General features: G+C 38.5%; 1 protein-coding gene across 1 annotated transcript in view; it reads right to left on the bottom strand.

The window, feature by feature from the left end:
* Positions 1–26035, bottom strand: part of SLC27A6 (solute carrier family 27 member 6) — a 67277-nt gene that overhangs the window by 26553 nt on the left and 14689 nt on the right. The window contains exons 3-4 of the mRNA XM_024571488.4: positions 24739–24897; positions 14797–14921 (exon numbers count right to left, since the gene is read on the bottom strand). Of these exons, the coding sequence (XP_024427256.2) occupies positions 14797–14921; positions 24739–24897 (284 nt within the window). The remainder of the gene's footprint in view (positions 1–14796; positions 14922–24738; positions 24898–26035) is intronic.

The raw sequence follows: 26035 nt of genomic DNA, 5'->3' as shown, positions 1-26035 counted from the left end.
TGAATCCTATTAACTGCTCTTCCAGGGTAGAATTTAAGAGGGCAAACGTGGGGTTAAGAAGAGGCTATTGCTAACATTTTAGGCAGGAAGTAGTGCTGACTTAGATGAGAGCAGCAGGTAGGTGGTAAATTGAGGTTTGACTGTGGACATATTTGAAAGTACAATCTACAAGATTTACTCATGGATTAGACAGGAGGCATGAAAAAAAGAAGTTTCAAGGTAGATTCCAGAGTTTTTGTGACTGAATACCTGGAAGGATGGAGTTGTCATTAACTTCAAAGGTCAAGATGGCAAGGAGCGGTGCATTTTGATGAAGGAGGTGGTAAAAAGTTAGGCTTTGGCCATTTTTGACATAAGATATCAATTAGATTTCTAAGTGAAGATATCAAGTAGGAATCTAGACATATAAAACTTAAAACCAAGGGAGAAGACAGGGCTGGAGATATAAATTTGAGATTTCAGTTGTAGACAGTACCTGCAGCCAGGAACACGTTCAGGGAAAGAAAGAAGAAAAAAAGAAAAGGTTTGACTATGAGTCCTGGGCACTCTGACATTTAGAGATCATGAATATTGAGGAAGACCCAGCAATGGAGAATATTTAAAGCTATAAACTGGCATTTTGGAGCCTGGTGTATGTAGGTCTCATCTACAGACATGCGCTGATTCAATGAGGTTGTGAACCTGTTGGGATGAAGGTGAGATCTTCAATTCTTGTGCATTCACTAAGATGAAAACCATCTTGCGAGGCCTCTTGGGAGAAGGCTGTCTCCTTTCCCAGAGAACCTCTACCGCTGTGGTCTGTTTGTTTCCATGTGAATTTCTAAACTTATGTCAGCTCATTAATCCTTATATCAACTCTGGATGCCATTGTTATTATACTCATTTTATGGATGAAAAAACTGAGATCAGGGCTGCTCAGAAAAGCAAGACAATCTGCTGAAGATCACAGAGCTTGGAAGACAGAGAATTTAGGCTTGAATTTCAAGCTCTCCAATTCCAAGGACAAAGAAATAAATGACTTGCCTGATGTCAACTGGTGAATTAATGGAAAAGCTGAAATTAGATTTTTGGTCTTTTTAAATCTAAATTAATTGCTGCATATTTTTTTTCCATTGGGAACAAAATGGTCTATTGGAAAATTATAGTCATTAATCATTTGCTGAAGATAATTGTATTTGCTGGTAAGTCCTCACTGCAGAGCAAACAGTGATCATTTCTGACCTTGATTTTGTATATCCAGAGCAAGGAGAAGTACAAACTACTAAAGGAGTAGGCAACGTAAAGCATAGCAAATGCATAATAATATAAATAATCTTGAACGTAAATTTTAAAATGTTAAATAAATTTGGAATGTAGGAAAAGCTAACATACCACATTTATAGTAACGAAAGTGTATAACTCAAGAGGAGACAGGCATAATAGTTTCAGGGTTTCAGATTTTATATTCTGATTTCTAGTGTTTTCATTTGTGACAAGTATATCACTAAACTGTTAATATTTTAATATTGTCAAAGTTTTATTTTTAACTGATCATGATCTATTTAAATGGACTTTTGCAATCAGTGTTGTATGATTTTTTTAGTAGTCAAGACCAATTATTTTTCAACACCCACAAAAATTATTCTAATTTATAATGACATTCATGGAAAACATTACTACATTCTTTTAAAATTAAACCCTTCCATTTCTATTGGACATTCTGGTTTACAATTTTTTTCACATGTGTCTTGTGACTGGATTGGGAAAATCAAGGGCCAAATTAGGAGAAGTAGGTATTGTTACCTATTTTATATAAAGACAAGAACTATGGCTCAAAGGGGAACATGATGAACAGAAAGGCAGACCACAAAAAGTTTGAAATTGAGCCTGTGTCTTTTGATTCTACAGCCAATGTACTATCTGATGACTTTCTACATAAAGACTATATAAAGCACATTTATTGGGAAATTTAATAAATAAGGTATGTGTATTCTCAGTGGGAATGATAGCATGAATTGTATAAGCAGGTCAACATAAAAAGACATGTCTATTTTATATGTAACTTAACCATGAACTATGAATCATTATGTATTAAAATTAGCACTTACTAAAAGCCTTTAACATATACACAGTTCTAAAACCTCCCAAAATATTTATTAATTCCCTTCTAATTCTACTAGCATTTACATTGCTAATAGCCATTTTTTATCTTAGTCTCTTATATTTCTACATTTGTAGCTTGTGAGCAGAAAAAAAGGTGTTACTTTGCCAACTTTTCTAAATGCTTTCTTATCTAGTATGAAAACATTAAGCACATCTTTGATTTACTTGAGGAATACTGAGATTTAAAAGAGAGGTGATTTTTCTCAACCATATAACAATATGCTTCAAATATTTGGGGAAAAGAAACAATAAAAATGTATATATATCTTAAAACAACTAGGTCTTGGAGATGAATCAATTGTTTTGAGCATTACAAAGAAAATGGTGATGAAACTAAATTGGCACATCTTAATAAATAACAAAGTTTATATTAATTTAAAAGTGGCACTCATTAGAGGTTACTAAGCAATGAGAGAAGTTTTCAATGATTAATGCTTTGGTAGCTACATCTTTTACAAGACGTGGAATGGGGAAAACATGATTACAAAACACCTAAAGTTATGTAAAAACTAAAAAAATGAAGACATAAAAGAACAAATATTTTTGACATATCCATTTTCAATAGGAAAAAAAGAATAAATGGTAATGCACTGAACCAGGGACAAGGTAATGCCAATGCATTTAGCCTGTAACTATCTCTAGATTCATTTAAAACATAACTGGTAAGAGAGATCCAAGATGGTGGCAGAGTAGGTGGAAGGTACATTCACCTCCTATAAGAGAAGCCTTATAACCAAGGATTTGCAGAAGAAGCCACACTGAGACTGGTAGGAAGGGTGGAAATGCAAAAGGGGCTGGTGCTGCTTCCATAGACAGTAGCTGAGGTCCTGGAGGGGTATCTCAGCTGCAGGAAAGGGTTCCCCCTGATAAGTGTGGGGTCTAAACCCCAAGCTAGGCTCCCCTGTCCAGAGCACCAGAGCTGGGAAGAGGTACCCACATAACATCTGGTTGTGAAAAGCAGTGGGGTTTCTGTCCTTCAGGGAGAGATAGGAGTCTGCTGGAGACACAAGGACCATGTTAAAGGGTCAATATACAAAATTTCACTTGTAGCCACTCACCTAGGCTCTGGTAGAGGAAGAGCAGAGTAGACTAGTGTCGTGTAAGGAGAGTCTGGGATTTGTGGCTCTGGGGAGAGACCTGAAGGAACAGCTGCCAGAATCCCTATGTTGAGTCTCTCTCCCATACTACAGATGCCATCTTTCTTGGGTGGAGGACTCCCCTCTGTGCTGCACAAGCTTGGGGGAAAGCAAAAGCCCCACTCTCTGGATTCTCTCTCACAGCACTCGGCAAAGCTATGCCCTGCTGGGAAGTCAGCTGTCTTGGCTAGAGTGTAGAGGTCTAGGCAGATTCAGGGGGTGTCAGTGACTGGGCTGTGTGACTTTGGGATGGGGACCATTCCCCAATTTTCCCATGACTGGCACTTCCCCCTCACAGGAGATCCACTAGAACAACCCTCTGGGCTTTAGTTAGACCCACTCTCCAGGCTCTGGCTCCAGAGGCCCACCCAACTCCTAGTGGCTCTACCCTGCTGGGTGAGGGCAAAATCTGGGACAAATTGAGTGGTGTGGCTCTGGAGCAAGGGCCACACATCTGCATTCCACAAAGCCTGACTGGCACCTCCCCTTCATGGGAGATCCACTAACCACATCCTTCTGACTCCTGACAGCCCCACTCTCCTAAGCTCCATCTCCTCTCAGTGATATCTGGGACATACTGAGCTGTGAGGCTCTAGAAAACAGGCCATTTTTCCCTTGCATGCCTGACTAGAGCAGAACCTTCCCTTCACATGGCCAAATCTGTCTGTTTGGGCCTAATAAACTCTGCTGGCCTCACCCTGACAATTCCGTGAGATCCTGTCCCAACACAGAAGTGCACAAGCACCCAGCAGGTGGCAGCTAGACTTAGTATACGCAGAAAAATTTGATGAGTGACCTCAGGCCCAGTACTGGCACCAACTTTAAACCCGTACAGACCTGGTGAGCACTACGCATCCCTACCTGGTGACTCACTGGGAACCTACTGCATGCAACTGGAGTACAACCAGAGGCTCATTCAGTGACTCAGCCTATTGGGCAGCCAGCAGGCAAAGGCAGGTGGAGGAAGATTTTGGAGTGCCTTGGGACTTTTTCAAGCCTACCCCTGGGCCTGGTGTGGTAAGAGCTGGCCATGGTGCACAGTTTGGTCCTTTCCACACACTGCCAGGCCCAGCAGAGGCAGCCAAAACTGTGAATTGCTTGTAGTTCCAAAAAGGTTGCTGAGGGCCAGCCACAGGAAGCATCTTATATTGGGCTGTACAAGAGCCCCTCTCAAAATGCCCAGAACCAACACACCCTAAGACTAGCTTCAGAAAACATCAGAGCAAGATCCAATAAGCTTCACAGCAGCATATCCAAAGAGGGAGACACCAAACACTAATGAGACAAATTCTGCTTTGTGTGCTTGGCACCTGCATAGCAGCTTGCACACCATGGTTGGAAATGAGTCTCAGAGTAAATCAGCCTAAGGGTGGGTCCTACACACAAAAGGGCCATAGCAATCAAGACTCAGTTACAAACGGGGCCCCATATAACCCACACAAGAGACATTCCTGGAGCATCTGGCTCAGGTGATCAAGGAGACTGTACCACTGGACCACACAGGACATCTACTACAGAAGGCCACCACACAAAGACTGGGAGTCAGAGCAGATCTACTTAATACATAGAAACAAACACAAAGGGCAGCCAAGATGGAGAGACAAAGAATCAGGCCCCAAATGAAAAAACAGGAGAAATCTCCAGAAAAAGAACTAAATAAAATGGAGGGAAGCAATTTATCAGATAGAAAGTTCAAAGTGATGGATATAAGGATGTTAAACAGCATAAGAAAGGACATATAAATCATAAAAAAGGATGAGTCGGAAATGAAGACTATTCTATGTAAAATGAAGAGTAAACTGGAAGGAATAAACAGGTTGGATGAAGCAGAGGATCGATCAGTGATTTAGAAGACAAAGTAGAAAAAAAACACGTAATCGAAGCAACAAAAAGGAAAAAAATAATTTTAAAGAATTAGGATAGTTTAAGGGACCTTTGGGACAACATTGAGTGTAACAACATCTGCATCATAGGGGTACTGTAAAAAGAAGAGAGAAAGCAAGGGATCAATAACCTATGTGAAGAAATAATGAATGAACACTTCCCTGACCTGGTGAAGGAAAAAGACATGCAAACTCAGGAAGAAAAGATGTCCTAAACAAGATGACCCAAAGAGGCCTACACCAAGACACATAATAATGAAAATGGTAAAGGTTAAACACAAAGAGATAATCTTAAAAACTACAAAAGAAAGACCATTAGCTACCTACGAGGGAGCGCCCATAAGACTGTCAGCTGATTTCTCAACAAAAACACTTCAGGCCAGAAGGGATTGGCATGAAATATTTAAAGGGATGAAAAGCAATGATCTATAATCAAGACTGCTTCACCCAGGAAGGCTATCATTTAAAACTGAAAGAGAAATAGAGAGCTTCCCAAACAAGAAAAAGCTAAAAGAGTTTGTTACCACTAAACAAGTATTACAAGGAAGGTTAAAGGACCTTCTGAAGAAGGAGGAGGAGGAGAAGGAGGAGGACAATAGAGAAACCTAGTTAAAACAATAAAATCTAAAAAAACACATACTTATCAATATTCAGATTTAAATGTAAGGGCTTAAATACTCATCATAAGACACAGGGTAGCTGAATGGGTAAAAAACCAAATCCATATATATGCTGTCTACAAGAGACCCACCTCAGAACAAAAGATACATACAGACTAAAAGTAAAGGTATAAAAAAAGATATTTCATGCAAATGGAAATGATAAAAAAAGCTAGGGGAGCAATACTGTATCTGAAAAAATAGACTATTTTCTTTCCATTTGTAGTTCTATTTATGTATGATGTATGTATGTATGTATGTATATATGTATTTATTTATTATATTGTTCTATTACAGTTGTCTCAATTTCTTTTTCCCTTTTGTCCCCCTCCACCCAGCCTACCCCTCTTTCCCACAGTCAATCCCCTTTCTGTTGTCCATGTCCATGAGTCATTCATACATATTCTTTTACTAGTACCTTCCCCTTCCTTCCACCATTCCCTCACTCCCTACCCCCCCTCCTACAGCTATTAGTCTGTTCCATGTTTCCATGTCTTTGGTTCTATTTTTCTTATTAGTTTATTTTGTTCATTAGATTCCAGGTATAAGAGAGGTCATATGGTATTTGCCTTTCACTGACTGGCTTATTTCACTTAGTATAAGAGTCTCTAGTCCTATCCATGCTGTCCCAAAAGGTGGGACTTCTTTCCTTCTCTTGCATAGTATTCCACTGTGTAAATGTACCACAGTTTTTTAATCCACTCATTTACTGATGTACGGCACTCGGGCATTTTCAAAAACTTAGCTCTTGTAAATAGTGCTGCTATAAACATAGAGGTGTATAAGATCTTTTGAATTTCTGTTTTAGGATTCTTAGGGTATATTCACAGCAGTGGAATTGCTGGGTTGTATGGCAGTTCCATTTTTAATTTTTTGAGGAAATTCCATACTATCTTCCACAGTGGCTGCAGCAGTCTGCATTCCCACCAACAGTGCATTTGGGTTCCCTTTTGTCCACGTCCTTACCAGCACTTGTTTGTTGATTTATTCATGATGGCTATTCTGACATGTGTAAGGTGATAACTCTCTGTGGTTTTACTCTGCATCTCTCTGATGGCTAGTGATGTTGAGTATTTTTTCATATGTCTATGAGACATTGTATATCTTCCTTGGAGAAGTGTCTATTCAGGTCCTTTGCCCATTTTTTGACTGGATTGTTTGTCTTCCTGGTGTTGAGTCATCATATGAGTTCTTTATGTATATTGGAGATTAAACCCTTGTCCGATGTATCATTGTCAAATATGTTCTCCCATATAGTTGGTTCCCTTTTTATTTTGATGGTTTCTTTAGCCATACAGAATCTTTTAAATTTGATGTAGTATAATTTGTTTATTTTTTCCTTTATTTCCCTTGCCCTAGGAGATATATTGGCAAAATACTACTATGTGATATGTCTGAAATTTTACTGACTATGTTTTCTACTAGGATTTTTATGAGATGGACCCAAAGAGGCCTACTCCAAGACACAACATAATTAAAATGGCAAAATTTAAATATCAAGACAGAATCTTAAAGACAGCAAGTGAGAAACAGCTATTAGCATACAAGGGAGCCCGATAAGGCTATCAACTGATTTCTCAACAGAAACACTACAAGCCAGAAGGAACTGGCATTAAATATTCCAAGTAATGAAAAGTAAGTACTTGCAACCAAGACTACTCTCTCTAGCAAGAGTCTCATTTAAAATGGAAGGTGAAATAAAGAGCTTCTGAGACAAAAGAAGGCTAAACGTTGCATCTCCACCAAGCCTGCACTGCAAGATATGTTAAAGGGACTGCTTTAAGAAGAAGAAGAAAAGGGAGAGAGGGAGAAAGAGAGAAAGAGAGAGGAACACAGGTACAAAGGGAAAAGTGGCAATGAACAGGTACCTATCAGTAATAGCCTTAAGTGTAAATGAATTAAATGCTCTAATCAAAAGGCATAGGGAAGCTGAGTGGATAAGGAAACATGATCCACATATAAGCTGTCTACAAGAGACCCACCTCAGAACAAATATCTACACAGGCTGAAAGTGGAGGGATAGAAGAAATATTCCAAGCAAATGGACATGAAAGAAAAGCTGGGGTAGCAGTACTCATATCAGACAAAACAGACTCAAAACAAGGGCCACAACAAGAGACAAAGAAGATCACTACATTAATACCTAAGGGAATGAATGGTAAAACAAGAGGATATATCCCTTATAAACACATATGTACCCAACATAGGAGCAAATAAATACATAAGGAAAATCTTGGAGGACTTAAAGAAGGAGACAGCAGTACAGTCATAGGGAATTTTAACACTTCACTCTCAACAATGGATAGATCTTCCAAAGAATCAACAAGAGTATTGGAGCATAGAACAACACTCTAAATCAAATGGACTTAATTGATATTTACAGAACATTTTGCTCCAAAGAAGCAAAGTGTACATTCTTTTCATATTTACAGGGATCATTTTAAAAGATAGACCACATGGTAGGACACAAAACAAGCTTCAACAAATTCAAGAAAATTGAAATCATATCAAGCCTCTTTTCAGATCACAATGGCATGATTCTGGCAAAAAAACAGATATAGAGATCAATGGAATGGAACAGAATAGAGAGCCCAGAAATATATCCATGCCTTTATAGTCATTAACTAGACAAAGGAGGCAAGAACATACAATGAGGTAAAGATAGTCAATTCAGTAAATGGTGTTGGGAAAATTGGACAGACACATGCAGAAAAATGAAACTAGACCACCTTCTTAGACTGTACACAAGAATAAACTCAAAATAGATTAAAGACTTAAATGTTACATTTGAAACCATAAAAATCCTAGAAGAAAAACTAGGCAGTAAAATCTCTCGACATTTTTTGTAGCAATATATATTTTTTCCTGATATATTTCCCTGGGCAAGGAAACAAAAGAAAAAAAACCAAACTAATTGGACTACATCAAACTAAAATCTTTTGCAAAGCAAAGGAAAACATCATCAAAATTAAGACAATCCACTGAATGGGATAACATATTTACCAATCATATATCTGATAAGGGGTTAATATCCAAAATTTATAAAGAACTTATAAAACTCAACACACATACACACACACACAAAAATGAAACCAATCTAATTGAAAAATGGGCAAAGGACCTGAATAGACACTTCTCCAAAGAGGACATACAGATAGCCAACAGACCTATGAAAAGTTTCTCAATGCCACTAATCATCAGGGAAATGTAAATTAAGACCTTAATCTGCCATCACCTCACACCTGTCAGAATGGCTATCATCAATAAGTCAACAAACAACAAGTGTTGGCAAGGATGTGGAGAAAAGGGAACCTTCATGCACTGTTGGTGGGAATGCAAACTGGTGCAGCCACTGTGAAAGCAGTATGAAGTTACCTCAAAAAATTAAAAATGGAACTGCCTTATGACCTAGAGATTCCATTCCTGGGAATTTATCCAAAGAAACCCAAAACACTAATTCAAAAGAATATATGCACCCCCATGTGTATTGGAGCGTTATTTACAATAGCCAAGAACTGGAAGCAGCCCAAGTGTCCATTAGTAAATGAGTGGATAAAAATGCTGTGGTACATTTACACAATGGAATACTACTCAGCCATAAAAAGAAGGAAATCTTACCCTTTGAGATAGCATGGATGGACTTGCAGAGCATTATGCTAAATTAAATAAGCCAGTCAAAGAAAGAAAAGTACCATATGACTTCATTCATATATGGAATCTAATGAACAAAATGAAATAAAGAAAAAATGAGACAGACTCATACAGAGCAGGCTGACAGCTGGCTGGGAGAGGCTGCGAGACTAGGGGGTGGAGGAATTGAGCAAAAATGAAAAAAGAGAAAAAACTCATGGACACGGACAACTGTATGCTGGTGGCCATGGGGAGGTGGCATGGGAGAGGGTGGAAGAGACTACAGGAAGGGTGAATGGTGATGGAAGGAGACTTGACTTGTATTGTCAACACACAATACAATATACAGATGATGTGTTGTGGAACTGTGCACCTGAAGCCTGTATAATTTTGTTAACCAGTGTCACCCCAATAAATTAAATAAAGAGGAAAAAATATACAAAATTAAAGTATAACTGGTAAAACAAACAAGGTCAAGAGAGCTACATCAGGTCAACATGGTTGAAATTTCATTCTCTGGTACTTTTAACATCGTCCTCATTCTCACATCTTATCTAAATATGACAAGGAAAACTCTCAAACCTTGAAAGAAACGGTGGGCTTTTATTAGAAAAAGTAAAGGTGTCCTTTCAAAATGAAGTCTTATGAAAAATCTCACAGTGCCGTGAAATCCAGCAAACACTTAGGGGTTCACTGCAAGATTGTCTAAACTTTACTAGTGAAAATACTGTACAATTCATATGGTTTTTAACAAGCAATATTTAATAAACATTTATCAAATATCCAGGGGCTTTAAAATGTTTCTCTTTTCATAAAGGGAGTTGAGTATAATCCATTTTGTCAAAGTTTTAATACACCTTAATGAAAGTATCCAGAGTCAGAAGGATACTTTCTGGTTCTCAGTGAATTTCTTAGCTTTTAAGAAAACAGAATAAAGAAAAGGGATATAATTTACAGAAAACATATACATTAAAATACGTACATTAAAAAGTATGGGCTATGTGTTTAGAATGCCAAAATGTAGGTGTTCCACACGAAAAGGTATGGGCAAAATATATAGGCTAGATGATAAAGTATGATATTACCTTTCAAAGTAGGCATCACACCTACGCATCATTTTGTTAATTAGACCATGTCTTCTGTACTCTTTGGGCTCCAGATTTGTACATCCAACTGCCTATTTTACTTCTCTACTTGGGTGCCTAATTAACATCCCAAACTTAACAGGTCCAAAAGAAATTTAGTTTCATTCTTCAAATCTCAATTTTCCTTATCTCTTCAAATGTTTCAAAATCTACCTAGATGTTTGAACCAAAATTCTGGGATCAATTCTTGATTTTATCCATTCCTTCACTCCCTGTCCCTGAACTAACATGTCCTGTTGTTATCTTTCCTCCAAAATAGATCTCAAATTGACATAGATTTTTCCAATTTGCTTTTATCTTTTCACAAATGCTCTGATGGAAGTCAAATAAAAATTTCTCTCTATGGTCTACCGAGCGCTGTAAGATCTCGTCCATGGATGGCTCGGCCACACTCTCCTTGCCGTGTGGCTTCTTCATTTTCAGCCTATACTGTCATGAGTGCAGTCCCCCAGCTTTTCCATGTCTGGTTCCCACTTGTCCTATCAGTTCCTCATCTCACAAGTCACCATTTCACTCACACCTTCCCCGACCACTCAATCTAATTAGCAATGTCTCACTCCCATCACTTACTATTCCCTATCACCTTAACTTGTCTTATTTCTTCACAATACTTGCCACTGTCTGTAATTGCTTGTCTTCATGTTTTTGCTGGTCTATTTTCTTTCTCCCAAATGAGAGTGTCAATTCCATGGGAAAAGGGATCTTGTCCTGTGTACTCCTCATATACTCAAACCTACAACATTACTTGAATGAAGGAATGAGTGACATATATGACCCTACCTCTAGGTATACCCTTACGTATGGCTCACTGTCGACTGCCTTAGGCACAGTTAAACACAACATACTATGTGCAGCAGGAGTCCCCCAGGTGATCGCTGCTGTCTAGAGTTCCACCATATCCCTCATGTATTAAGATTAAAAGCAGCATTAATATTAAGAAAATGTAAAACTAGACCCAACAGAAATTGTAGGGTATTGATTCAGTAATGTAGAAAACTTGGAAGACTGAAAAGTTGGGAAGAGCTGCTCTCCTAGTCTCAGGAAAGAGAATAATTACCCCATCGCCCTGTGACTAAGAAAAGCCAGTACCTTGGCTTTTTAAAAAGGATAGTGCTGCTGCCAGCAGTTTGAGGCACATCCAATGTTTATGCCAAAGGAACTGTTGCAACTGGAGCTTTGAAATCGAGAAAAAAAGTTAGGATTCTGTGGGGGCTGGATAAACACTTTCCCCCAGGGAAGTCAGGGAAAGGCAATCCTAGGGCATTTTTATGCAACTACATATAAATGCTCAACTCAGACTGTGAGTCTGCTTGCAGGTAAATCTCCTTAGAACACATTTCTTACCCTGAGATTGACAACAGATCTGGATATACTTAGAAAGTATGTGGTTGTTTTTTTTTTTTTCTTTCCTTAAGTATTTAAGTAAATGTCTATGTTGCTTCAAGCCACAGCTATGAGACATTCAATTTTCATTCTCTGAGGGTGAGGACTATGTCACTTGTTCACTCCCTGGCCCTACCTGAATCCACTGCTGTTCCGGTTGCACAGCAGACACCACCCGTTCCCTGCAGAAGTTCATTGAAAGGAATGAATACTGGACAGCAAAAAGTAAGCTCTTGAGGGGAGAAGATGTCATAACAGAATGACTCTCCTTTTCCTAATCTTTAATGCCAAGAACTGCTTGTACTCGCTCTGTGTGAGATCAACCATGGGGATTAGGTAATACAATGAATCTCTGCTCAGAAAAATGATTCAGCTTTCCTTTGGGCCAAGCCGTATTTCCCTCATTCTTCCTCAACTTGCCTTAGAGGTTATTTCACAAATACTGTCTTGCCTTCAAAAAACTGTAGCTAAGAATGAAAATATTTAATTAACTAAAAGCAATCAGGAGCTCTTTTTCAGTTCTCAGTTTTCTCAAATTATCTAATTGCTCCAAAACTTGTGTGTTACAAATTCAAAGAGCTGAAAAGAATATTTCATTTCATATAGAGTGAAAGGAAAACACCTTGGAAAAAGATTTGTAGGAAACATAACAAACTATTAATATCTTTTTCTATCTGAGATGATAGCTCAAATGGATGCGATAAAACATTGTGTGCCAGAGGGAAGAGAAAAAAACTCAGAAGAGATTTTAAATGGCAAATACAGATAGAACGCCATCCCACCTAGACAGTAATCTTAATATAGAAATTTAAAATATGCTTACTGCATTCTATAAAATTAAAAATAAAGTTAAATAATCTTTTCCTCATTCTTTAAAAAAAAATCCAAGGCATTCCTTGTTAAAACAAAATATTATTAAGAAGCCCAGGCACATTGGGTTTCATCCACCCTATTTGACTGGCCTATTGTCCCTGTTCTTCCCTCAAGGACTTTGAGGAAGCTTGAAGGAGCATCTAGTTCTCTAGCACAACTGGAAGACCTATTTTTAATGCCAGCCAGTACTAATAAAGATGGCACAATAGGCATATTTCCACATTGTTGACATACTATATCACGTCAACCACTTTGAAAAGCAATCTAGAAATATTCCGCAAAAATCACCCAGATATCCATGTCCATTAACTACCTTCACTTCTGTGACCCATAAACTGGCTATAGCACATGAAGATACTAATTGCAGCATTATTTAAGGTGGTAAAACTTTAGGAAGAAAATAAATGCAGGTATTCAATCATTTAATAATATTTCCTGAGTAAATAACCTTGCAAAAGCTAATGTTTCTATTAAAGGATGAGCGGAAATAAGAGTGGCTGGAGGAACAGTTAGAAAGGCTGGAAGAAGTTCATTAGATAGTGCCCACTCAGCCCTTTACTGAAGGTGGCTTTCATCTTACTAGAGGACATTAATTCCTTAAATTAACTTAGTTCAGATATCTCACCACCAGAATATACAGTGAAAACTAGAAGAGAACATTTTTCCATTGGGACTCTTCAGGTGAGATCACAACCCTGATATTGGTAAAGTCTTTCTGAAGAGAATAGAGGTAAAAATAACCTCCAACATTTCTCTGGGACTCTCTATCTTAGGTGTAGGTCTAGGGCCATTTGAAGCACTCCTGACCGAGCGGGAAGAAGAAGGATTGCTTCTGCCAGAAAGTAGGTCAGGAGCTAGACAGGAGGTTTCTCCCTGGTAAATTCCAAGCTTAAAATGATTAAAAGCATTTGTAAGTAAGATTATCCAGTTTCACATTCTTTTCTGTGTTTATTTCTCCTATGTAACCCCATATCTTCAATAAAGTTTCATTTAAATGCCTCCAGTCTTGTCTCAGCTGTGCTGTGCGTAAAAGGATTCCTTATTTTTAGCCAACCAGAGAAGATATCCCAGCCCCCTCTTATGCCTTAGGCTGGTATGATGATGGCAGAGGTGATGAGTGACAGATTCCCCAGTTGAGGAAAGGTGTTTCTCAGAGGCCCACAGTAGGCCAGCAGATTCTGCTGCCTTGGCCCACACAGGGAAGCATTTTCTATCACCATTCTTTAAAGGGCTAGTGTTAATTTGATTACTGAATCACTTCTTCGTAGCCTCAAAAACGTTTAGAAATCAGGCAGTTAAAAAATAGGCATCTGGAAATAGAAATGACAGCAGGGAAAGAAAAATAACTTCTGAGGGCAAAAAGCAAACAAACTAATAAAGACAAACTTCAGGCAACTCTCTTTGCCTGTTTACTTTCGAAAGAGGGCAATTTATAAAACTATTGCAGAAATGAGTGCTCTAGGGGGGAAGACAAGTATAAATCAAAGTAAACCCAAATAAAAAGATATTCTAATATAATCACTTATTCAAAAGAAAAATAGAAAAACAAGTATAATCAGTGTTAGTTTTCATTTAAAAGATTATTTAATTCAACCTTGGAATAGTTGGTTTCTGTAAACATAGCATGCATCTAACTTCATAATCAGATGTATGCCATGTATGCAGAAAGTTTAATCAGTCTAAACATGAAGTGAACTGGATTGCGGGTCTGTCTTTCCTGCCACATTATAAAGCAAATTATTAGTACATTCCTGGATAGCTCTCCTTTCATTTTCTCTGACTTGTTTTATATTCACTTTATCTTGGGGTAAGTCATTTTATCTGTGTAAGTCAGCTAAACTATGTTGTGGAAGAAGATGGAGTATAAACCAACAAAAATTACTTTTTCTCTCAATACTTTTTCTTTCCGGAATAACTTTTTCTCTGTGAGAATGATTACTCTTACCTTAGGTTGTTTGCAAAGGTAGCGACAGATTTCTCCAATATATTGAAACACAGTCACATTATACTTTTTGCAGTCATTCCAAAATTGGCTTGCGGAGAATTTCTTCTTTAACACACAAGTAGCTCCTATGAGAAAAGGCAAAAAGAAACCCTAGCTAAGAAAATTCAAGGGCAGAGTTAAGATAAAACACACATGATATTGCTCTGTCAGTTTATCACTTTCAAGGCTTTTATAATCCATCAGTGACCTCTTACATGGAGTTCATTTGAAAACAATGTTACAGTTCATATCTTGAGGTTGAGAGTAAGGCAGTTAGTTCACTGATGACTGCAAAACCTAACTTTAGCAACAATGTAAGGCATATGAATATGTCTGAAAGAAAAAACCATACTGACCTTTATCTTTACTTATGGTGAAAGTTAATCACATTCTAAATATGCTACTCTATAAAATTACTTTATAGTATTTTAGACATAGGAAGGGGGACCCCAAAAAACCAGAATTATCTTCTATAGGTTGGACCCCTTGTAGTACAGATGTCCTCCATGAGGTGAGTGTTTTCGGAACCCATCTGTATTACTGTACCAGCTGGTGGTGTTGTGAGAGGCTGCGTTTGGCTTCAGTGAATTTTTTTGTGAAACTCTTTCAAGGCATTTGCTCATTTCATGATGGGTGCACCTGTCCACACTGCATTGAGTGGTTAGCAGTTTTTGATCAAAATCAGCATGATCCCTGTCCCACTATTCACCCAATCTCACTCCAAGTGACATTCTTTTTGTCCCCAGGGAAAAAAGTACTCAAAGAGAAATGTTTTGCTGACATGCAAGAGGTGAAACAAAAAACAGCAGAAGCACTAAAAGGCATCAAAATTGACGAGTTCAAAACTGTTCAAAACTGTTTTGAACAGTTTTGTGGAAAAATGGCTCTATAGGTGTAGTGCATCAAATAGAGAGTACTTTGAAGGTGCCTGAAGTTTAAACATGAAAGTAAACACACAAATTTTTATAAATAAATTCAGTTTTTTTGACCCCCTCCCCCCCGATCCCGTATCAAACACAGTAAATGATCTCTCTTCATATGTTATTTCAGGACCAGCTGGTAATGGATCCATAATCTCAGCATGTTTATAAATGGAATTTACTGTGTTACCAGCACTACCAAATGACTGTGTTATAAGCACTACCAAATGAATTTACTGTGTTACGAGCACTACCAAATGGGTATTTGGGGTACACTGTTTGTGAAGATAGCCTCAGCAATGCTTATTATGCACTTACCTTTGCAATGTGAATTTGCCGCTCCTCCCTTTAAGAGATGACATTTATTTCCCAATCCTTCAAATACCGAAACTGGATTGGCTTGTGACTTTCTTAGATCAACAAAATGCAGATGAAATGATTTAGGTGACTCCCACAGATAACCCTTAAGAGCTGTGTAGTTTCCACATTCACTCTCTTGGAAGGTTCCGCACACCATTTAAAACGGTGGGGGCAGATTATGAAAGGTGGAGTGACCACATGGAGAAGAAAGCCCAGTTAACAGCCAGTACCACCCACACAGCCAGAATACTGGGGCAGTGCTCTTTCAACTTCAGGAATACGCTCAGGGCGCGCACATGGTTCCACCGCTGAGCCATGAGAAAATTCCAAAAGAGTCAAAACGAAACCAGTGTAATACAAAGCTAAATTTTGAAGCCCCAGAATTTGGGCAGTGGCGTCCTTTCAGCCACTGCCCTAACTGCTGAAAAAGCTCTGGCTTAGGCTACTGGGCCCAGCAGAGGGAGCCACACTCTGCTGATCACTGATAGCCCCAAACAGATTGCACAGGGCCAGTAACAAGCAGCATCTGAAAAGGTCTGCACCAGAGGCTTTGCAGATCAATCTAATACATAGAAACAGATACAAAGAAACAGCCAAAACGGGAAGATAAAGAAATAGGCCCCAAATGAAAAAATAAGATAATTCTCCAGGAGATTTAGATGAAATGGAGGCAAGCAATTTATTCAGACAGAGAGTTTAGAGTAAGGATTATACTCAACAGCATGAAAAAAAACATAGAAATCATAAAAAAGGACCGGTCAAAAATAAAGAATGCAATATCTGAAATAAATAATAAACTGGAAGGCATACACAGTAGGATAGAAGAAGCAGAGAATCTAATCTGTGACTGGGAAGACAATGTAGAAAACAACACCCAAGCACAGCAGCAAGAAGAAAGGAATTAAAGACTTCTGGTCAAGATAGAGGGGGAGGTAAACACACTTAGCCTCCCAGCACAACTACGGTAAACATTGCACCTAGACTACAAAACAAATATCACCCACATTTGTCAGAAAATCAAGCCATATGGAAGTCTGACAACCAAGGATTTAAAGAAGCTACATCCATCCAAATGGGTAGGAGAGCTGGAGACGCAGAGAGGCACGGAGACGTAGAGTGTTACAGAGAGGTGGTGGAACAAGTGGTCCCACATTCTTGTGTGGTGGATAAAAGTGGGGAGGGATACATTGGGAGCAAGCGATCCCCGTCCAAGAACAGACCACCCAGCCCAGGGTTCCAAGTGCTAGGAAGAAAAGTCCCCATAACTTCTTTCTGTAAAACCAGTGGGGCTTGGGGTCGTAAAAGAAACTGCAGGTTCCTCAGGAGAGTCCTCTTCAAGGATCCCCAAAGGTCTCAGGATTTATGCAGAACCTACCCCCTCTAGGATTCAGTGCCAGGGCAACAGCTGGAAGGGCACAAGTGGCAGATGGGGAGAAGGGGAGAAAGTGAATTGACTGGCAACAGGGCGAATGTGAGAAGACAGCTTCCTCCCAGGCAATCACCACAGGCCAGGCATCATCACTGTCCCCTCTCTCAGCTCCACCCTCCCTCCCCCCACAAAACAGAGCCACGAAATAGTGAAATGGGTTGCCTCACCCTGGTAATTACCTAAGGCCACCAAACAATTTACACGTGCCTTTGCTACAATAGGCCACACTACTGAAACGGGAGTCAAAGCAGCTCTACCTAATACACAAAAACAAACACAGGGAGGCTGCCAAAATCAGGAGACAAAGAAATATGGCCCAAATTATTACATGAAAGAACAGAACAAAACTCCAAAATAATAACTAAATGAAATGGAGATTAGCAACCTATCAGATGCAGAGTTCAAAACACTGGTTATCAGGATGCTCAAAGAAATCACTGGGTACTGCAACAGCCAAGAAAGACCCAGGCAGAAATGAAGTTGGCATTAAGTGAAATTAAGAAAAACCTACAGTGAGGGAGAACCAAGATGGCGGCGTAGGTAGACACACTGCGCCTCCTCGTACAACCAGAACTGACAGAAAATCGAATGACAAGGAAATCCGACACCAAGGAGATAAAAAATAAACATTTATCCAGACTGGTAGGAGAGGTGGAGACGGGCAGCCGGGGGCGGAGAGGACTCTCATTGCCATGGTGGGACCGAGAGTGGCGGAGTGTGGGACAAACGGGGCAGGTAGTCTGACCACTAGCAGACCCTGCAACCCCACATTCGTGCACAGATAAACCGAGAGGGCCAGACTCAGAGTGGCGGAGAATGGGGCAGGCAGAGCGGTGGGGAACGAAGCAGACTGCGCAACCCAGGGCTCCAGCTCGGGGAAATAAAGCCTCAAACCTCTGATTGAAAACGCCCGTGGCGGTTGGGGCGGCAGCAGGAGAGACTCCCAGCCTCACAGGAGAGGTCGTTGGAGAGACCCACAGGGGCCTAGAGTGTGCACAAGCCCACCCACTCGGGAACCAGCACCAGAGGGGCCCAGTTTGATTGTGGGGAGCAGAGGGGGTGACTGACATCTGGCAGAGAGTGGAGAGGGCGCCATTGCTCCCTCTCGGCCCCTCCCCCACGTACAGTGTCACAGCACAGTGACCAGCGTTACCCGGCCCCGGTGAACACCTAAGGCTCCGCCCCTTAAAGTAACAGAAGTGCCAAGGCCGAAAAAAAATGGCCCAAATGACAGAACACTTCAAAGCTCCAGAAAAAATACAACTAAGCGAGGAAGAGATAGCCAACCTATCGGATGCACAGTTCAAAGCACTGGTTATCAATATGCTCACAGAATTGGTTGAATCTGTTGCAAAACCAGATGAAAAAATGAAGCCTATGCAAATAGAAACAAAGGAAAATGTACAGGGAACCAATAGTGATGCGAAGGAAACTGGGACTCAAATCAACAGTGTGGACCAGAAGGAAGAAAGAAACATCCAACCAGAAAAGAATGAAGAAACAAGAACTCGGAAAAATGAGGAGAGGCTTAGGAACCTCCAGGACATCTTGAAATGTTCCAACATCCGAATTATAGGGGTGCCAGAAGGAGAAGAGGAAGAACAAAAAATTGAAAACTTATTTGAACAAATAATGAAGGAGAACTTCCCTAATCTGGCAAAGGAAATAGACTTCCAGGAAGTCCAGGAAGCTCAGAGAGTCCCAAAGAAGCTGGACCCAAGGAGGAACACACCAAGGCACATCATAATTACATTCCCCAAGATTAAAGAGAAGGAGAGAATCTTAGAAGCAGCAAGAGAAAAGGACACAGTTACCTACAAAGGGGTTCCCATAAGACTGTCTGCTGATTTCTCAAAAGAGACCTTACAGGCAAGAAGGGGCTGGCAAGAAGTATTCCAAGTCATGAAAGGCAAGGGCCTACAACCTCCATTACTCTATCCAGCAAAGCTATCATTTTGAATTGAAGGGCCGATAAAGTGCTTCCCAGACAAGAAAAAGTAAAGGAGTTTGTTAACACAAAACCAGAATGAACAAATGTTACAGGGCTTACTTTAACAAGAAGAAGAAAAGGAGAAAGAAGAAAAAAACCAGAGGAAAATACTCTAACAATTAGTGGCACTAAATATGTGTCATCAATCATCACCTTAAATGTAAATGGCTTAAATGCTCCAACCAAAAGTCAGAGGGTAGCTGAATGGATAACAAAATAATATTCATGTATATGCTGCTTCCAAGACCCTGCCTCAGATCAAAAGATACACACAGACCAAAAGTAAAAGGATGTAAAAAGGTATTTTATGAAAATGGAAAGGAAAAAATGGCTGGGGTAGCAATACTTATATCTGACAAAATAGACTTTAAAAGCATAACTATAGTAAGAGACAAAGAAGGACACTATATAATGACAAAGGGACCAATCCAACAAGAGGCTATAACCCTAGTAAACATTTACACACCCAACCTAGGAGCACCTGAGTATGTAAAGCAAATCTTGAGTGACATAAAGGGAGAGATTGACAGAAATACAGTCATAGTGGGGGATTTTAACACCCCATTGACTTAAATGGGTAGATTTTCCAGAAGAAAATCAACATGGAGATAGTAGCCTTGAACAATACACTAGATTAAATGGATTTAATTGTTATCTTCAGGGCATTTCACCCCAAAGCAGCAAAATATATGTACTTTTCAATTGCACATGGAATGTTTTCTAGGATAGACCACAGTTAGGATACAAAGGAAGTCTTAATAAATTTTAGAAGATTGAAATCATACCAAGCATCTTCTCTGACCACAATGCTATGAAACTAGAAATCAATCACAAGCAGAAAACTGAAAAACACCCAAAGACATGGTAGCTAAATGATATATTATTAAAAAATGAGTGACTCAACAAGAAGATCAAGGAAGAAAACAAAAGATACCTTGAAACCAATGAAAATGAGGACACAACAATCCAAAATCTGTGGGACACGGGGAAAGCAATACTAAGAGGGAAATTCATAGCATTACAGGCCTATCCCCCCAAAAGAAAAAGCTCGAATAAACAATCTAACTTTGCACTTAAAGGAACCTGAAAAAGAACAACAAAGCCCAAAGTGAGTAGAAGGAAGAAAGTAATAAATATCAGAGCTGATATAAATGAAATAGAGTCTAAAAAAAAAATACAAAAGATTAATGTATACAAGAGCTGGTTCTTTGCAAAGATAAACAAGATTGACAAACCTTTAACCAGACTCATCATGAAAAAAAGAGAGAGGACCCAAATAAATAAAATCAGAAATGAAAGAGGAGAAATAGCAATTGACACCAAAAAAATAGAAAAAATTGTTGAAAATATTATGAACATCTACATGCCAACAAACTGGACAACCTGGATGAAATGGATAAATTGCTAGAAACACACAATCTTCCAAAACTAAATGAGGAAGAATCAGAGAACCTGAATAGACAGATTACACCTAGTGGAATTGAAGTAGTAATCAAAAAACTCCAAACAAACAAAAGCTTTGAACCAGATGGCTTCACAGGTGAGTTTTACTAAACATTCTAAGAAGAACCAACACCTCTCCGACTCTATTTTAAAAAATTCAAGAAGAAGTAAGGCTTCTAAGCTCATTTTATGAGGGCCAGCATTATCCTAATTCCAATACCAGATAAAGACAGTACAAAAAGGGAACCCTAGTGCACTGCTGGTGGGATTGTGGACTGGTGCAACCACTATGGAAAACAGTATGGAATTTCCTCAGAAAACTAAAAATGGATCTGCCTTTTGACCCAGCAATTCCACTGCTAGGATCATACCCTAAGAACCCTGAAACACCAATCCAAAAGAATCTATGCACCCCCAATGTTCATAGCAGCACAATTTACAATAGCCAAGTGCTGGAAGCAACATAGGTGCCCATCAGTAAATGAGTGGATCAAAAAACTATGGTACATTTACACAATGGAATTCTACGCAGCAGAAAGAAAGAAGGAGCTCCTACCCTTTGTGACTGCATGGATGGAACTGGAGAGCACTATGCTAATCGAAATAAGCCAGGTGGTGAAAGACAAATACCATATGATCTCCCCTTTAACTGGAACCTAATCAACAAAACAAACAAACAAGCAAAATATAACCAAAGACACTGAAATTGAGTACAGGCTGACAGTGACCAGAGGGGAGAGGGGAGGGAATCAGGGGAAAAGGGTGAAGGGTTTGTAGGAACAATTATAAAGGACACATGGAAAATAATGGGGGGTGGGGTGGGGGAGTGGAAACGGGAGGGAGGTGGGGAGGGCTGGCGGTTAGGCTGGGGTGGGGGGAAAAGGTAGAGAACTGTACTTGAATAACAATAAAATTAGAGGGGAAAAAAAGACACTACAAAAAAACAAAATCATAGGTCAATATCCCAGATGAACATAGATGCTAAAAACCTCAACAAAATATTAGCAAACCAAATGCAGCAATGCATCAAAACCATCATACACCATGATCAATTGGGATTTATACTGGGAATGCAAGGTTGGTATTGCATTCACAACAACACTCACAAATCAATAAATGTGATTCCATGCATAAACAAAATGAAGTATAAAACCACATGAGCATATCAATAGATGAAGAAAAAGCTTTTGATAAAATCCAGCACCATTTATAACAAACGCTCTCAGCAAAGTGGGAATACAGGAAATATACCTAAACATAATAAAGGCCACATATGACAAACCCACTGCCAGCACCATACTCAACGGGCAAAAACTACAAGTGTTTCCCTTAAGATTGGGAAGAAGACAGGGATGTCCGCTTTCACCTCTCTTATTCAACATAGTAATGGAAGTCCTAGCCACAGCAATCAGAGAAGAGGAAGAAATTAAAGGCATCCAAATTGGAAAGGAGAAAGTAAAACCATCATTATTTGCAGATGACATGATAGTGTACATAGAAAATCCCAAAGATCCCCCCAAGAATCTTCTAAAACTGATAAATGAATTCAGCAAAGTAGCAGGATACCAGAAGTCAGTTGCATTTTTATATGTCAATAATGAACAGAAATAGAAATTAAGAAAGCAATCCCACTTACAATTGCTTCAAAAAGAATGCAATACCTAGAAATAAACATAACCAAGGATGTAAAAGGCTATACTTGGAAAATTATAAGACACTGAAGAAAGCATATATAAGTGGAAGCACCTACCGTGTTCATAGATAGGCAGAATTTACATTATTAAAATATCCATACTACCCGAAGCAATCTATAGATTCAATGCAATTCCTATCAAGATACCAATGATGCATATCACAGAACTAGAACAAATATTTCAAAAATTTATATGGAACCACAAAAGGCCCCACATAGCAACAGTGATCCTGAGAAAGAAGAACAAAGTTGGAGGAATCATGAGACTTAATATCAAACTATACTACAAGGCCAAAATAATCAAAACAGCCTGGTACTGGCATAAAAACAGACACATAGATCAATGGAACAGACTAGACAGTCCAGAAATAAACTCACAACTTTATAGTCAATTAACATTCAACAGCGGGAGCAAGCACATGCAATCAGCTAATGATAGTTTATTCAATAAATCATGTTGGGAAAATTGGAAGATATGTGCAGAAAAATGAAACTAGACCACTTTTTTATACCACACACAAAAATAAATTCAAAATGGATTAAACTCTTAAATGTTAGACCTAAAACCATAAAGATCCTAGAATAAAACATGGGCAGCAAAATCTTTGGACATTGTTTGTAGCAATATTTTATGATATATTTCCCCAGGCAAGGGAAACAAAAGAAAAATCAAACAAATGGGACTACATCAAACTAAAAAGGTTTTGCATGGCAAAGGAAAACATCAACAAAATAAAAAGACAACCCACAGAATGGGAGAACATATTTGCCGATATATCTGATAAGGGGCTAATATTCAAAGTTTATAAAGAACTTACAAAAGTCATCACCAAAAAAATAAACAACCCAATTAAAAAATGGGTGAAGGATCTGAATAGGTACATCTCCAAACAGGAGGTACAGATGGCCAATAGACATATGAAAAGATGCTGAGCATCACTAATCATCTTACACCTGTCGCAATGGCTATCATCAGTAAGTCAACCAACAACAATTTCTGGTGAGGATATGGAGAAAGGGAACCCTTTTGCACTGTTGATGGGAATGCAGATTGGTGTAGACACTGTGGAAAGCAGTATGTAGATACCTCAAAAAATTAAAAATGGATCTGCCTTTTGACCCAGCATTCCCATCTCTGGTAATGTATCTGAAGGAATCCAAAACACTTGAAAGAACATAAGCACTCCTATGTTTGTTTCAAACATTATTTACAATTGCCACCGTATGGAGGCAGCCTGAATGTCCATCAGTAGATGAGTGGATAAAATAACTATGGGATATTTACACAGTGTAATACTACTTGGTCATAAAAAGAAGAAAGTTTTATCCTTTGTGACAGCATTGATGGACCTGGAGAATATTATGCTAAGTGAAATAAGCCAGTCAGAGAAAGACAAATACCATATGATTTCATTCATATGTGGAATCTAATGAACAAACTGAACTAACAAGCAAAATAGAAACAGACTCATAAATAGAGAACAGGATGACAGCTAAGGCAGGGGTAAGGTGAGGGGGTGGAGTGATGGAGCAAAAAGGAGAAAGGACTCATGGACATGGACAACTGTGGAAGGAAGGCAGGTGTAAGGAGACTAAATGGTAATGGAAAAATACAATAAAAATAAAATAAAATAAACTTATTGAAATTAGAAAAAAGGAATATACTGAATATGTAATGAAAGAACTACTATAAAGGACACATGGACAAAACGAAGGGGGAGGGTGGAGGCGGGAGAGGGAGGTGTGTTTGGCTGGGGTGGGGTGGAGGGGTGGGGAGAAAATGTAGACAACTGTAACTGAACAACAATAAAAAATTAAAAAAAAGAAATTGTGTACTTTTAAGAAATTGTATAATTTGTTAAATGGTATGATTATATAATATGCACACAATCATTCTGAATTCTACTGATATAGTTTAAAACTTTAAAAACATGAGTTCTAATTATTAGTAATGATGTATGAGTTCTAATTAGTATGAGTTCTAATTATATGGTAATTAGTATGAGTTCTAATTATATGTAATTGTTAGGCATTTTGAAAACTTATTATAAAGAAAATAAAAACTTACCTAACTCAATACATCCACCAATTCCCAGGAGCGATCCTGAGCTATGATACAGAGGAAGGGTTATATAAATGATATCGTCAGTAGTACAACCAAAACCCCACAATCCAGCCGAACCCTTTAAAGCCTGCAGCTGAGTAATCACAGCTGCTTTTGGTAGACCTAGAAGTAAAGAAAAAAAAATACATATGTAATATGTAACAGAAATCAAGTCTAGCCTTTCCTAGACATTTTTTTTTAGGTGTCGAGGGGTCTTTATTGAAATAATAGCACAGTTACACTTCTAATACCCTTTCCACTTGTATACAATAGCTTAAAAATGCTCGCTACATACAGTGCACATACAGTTCAATAATTAGAACCATCTCAAATACAGTTGAAATAAATGAAATAGCCTATTAAATAATTTAAAGTAAAATTACTGTACAATATGAAAATAAGGATACAAAAGTGTTAGGATTACTAGACATGCTTGAGGCCACCTAACCAAGGCCAATGGGAAATTACAGAACTAGAAGTTGGCAGACTGAATATACGCATGGGCCCTCAAAACAAAAAGAATGGAATTAGAGATAACAACAAAATTTAGAAAAGCAGATGGACGACTGACACCACCCATTCAAGAAGCTGAGAACTAAGGTGAAGATATTTGAGGTAATCCTCTAGGGTAAAGGTTAGAGACCAATACAAATCCAAAACAAAAGGATGTTGAAGAAAATAAAGACAAGATAGAAGAAATTAAAAAAAAATATTATAATTAATATTCCAAGAGAGATGAGACTATAGAATGTCAAATACAAAGATAACAAAAAGGAGTATTCAGGGAGCACAGGAGTTAGAAGATAACTCTCTCAAAAAGTAAATTGAAAGATAAGAGAAGAAAAATGGGATAGAAAAAAATACAAAATTAATAACTCCATCCAGGCGGGCCAATCTTCAAAAAGTTAGAGTTCCAAAGATAAATGAATAAACAAACATGAATGGAGAGAGAGAACGGAAATAAAAAAGGAAAGAGAAGGAAACATACAAAAGAATTAAAAGAATTTTTTTCAAGTAACTAGAATTGCAAGATTTGAGTTTCTAGACTAAAAAGGCCTACAAATTTCCCAGCAAAAGAATGAGTTAGGCCAGTCCTAGTACAAGTCATCATGATGTTATAGACTAATAAAAACTCATAAAAGATTCTAAAAATCCCCAAAGAAAAAAAAGAATACCAGTTTGCACATAAAGGATAAGAAATCAGAAAGAAAAAGACTACTCAATATGCATGCTGAAAGTCAGAAGGTAATAGAGCATGTCT

The sequence above is a fragment of the Desmodus rotundus genome, chromosome 1, assembly GCF_022682495.2.
Source record: "Desmodus rotundus isolate HL8 chromosome 1, HLdesRot8A.1, whole genome shotgun sequence".
NCBI classification, from domain to species: domain Eukaryota; kingdom Metazoa; phylum Chordata; class Mammalia; order Chiroptera; family Phyllostomidae; genus Desmodus; species Desmodus rotundus.
The sequence above is the reverse complement of the archived record's forward strand: the minus strand, read 5'-3'. Positions and strand labels throughout refer to the sequence as shown.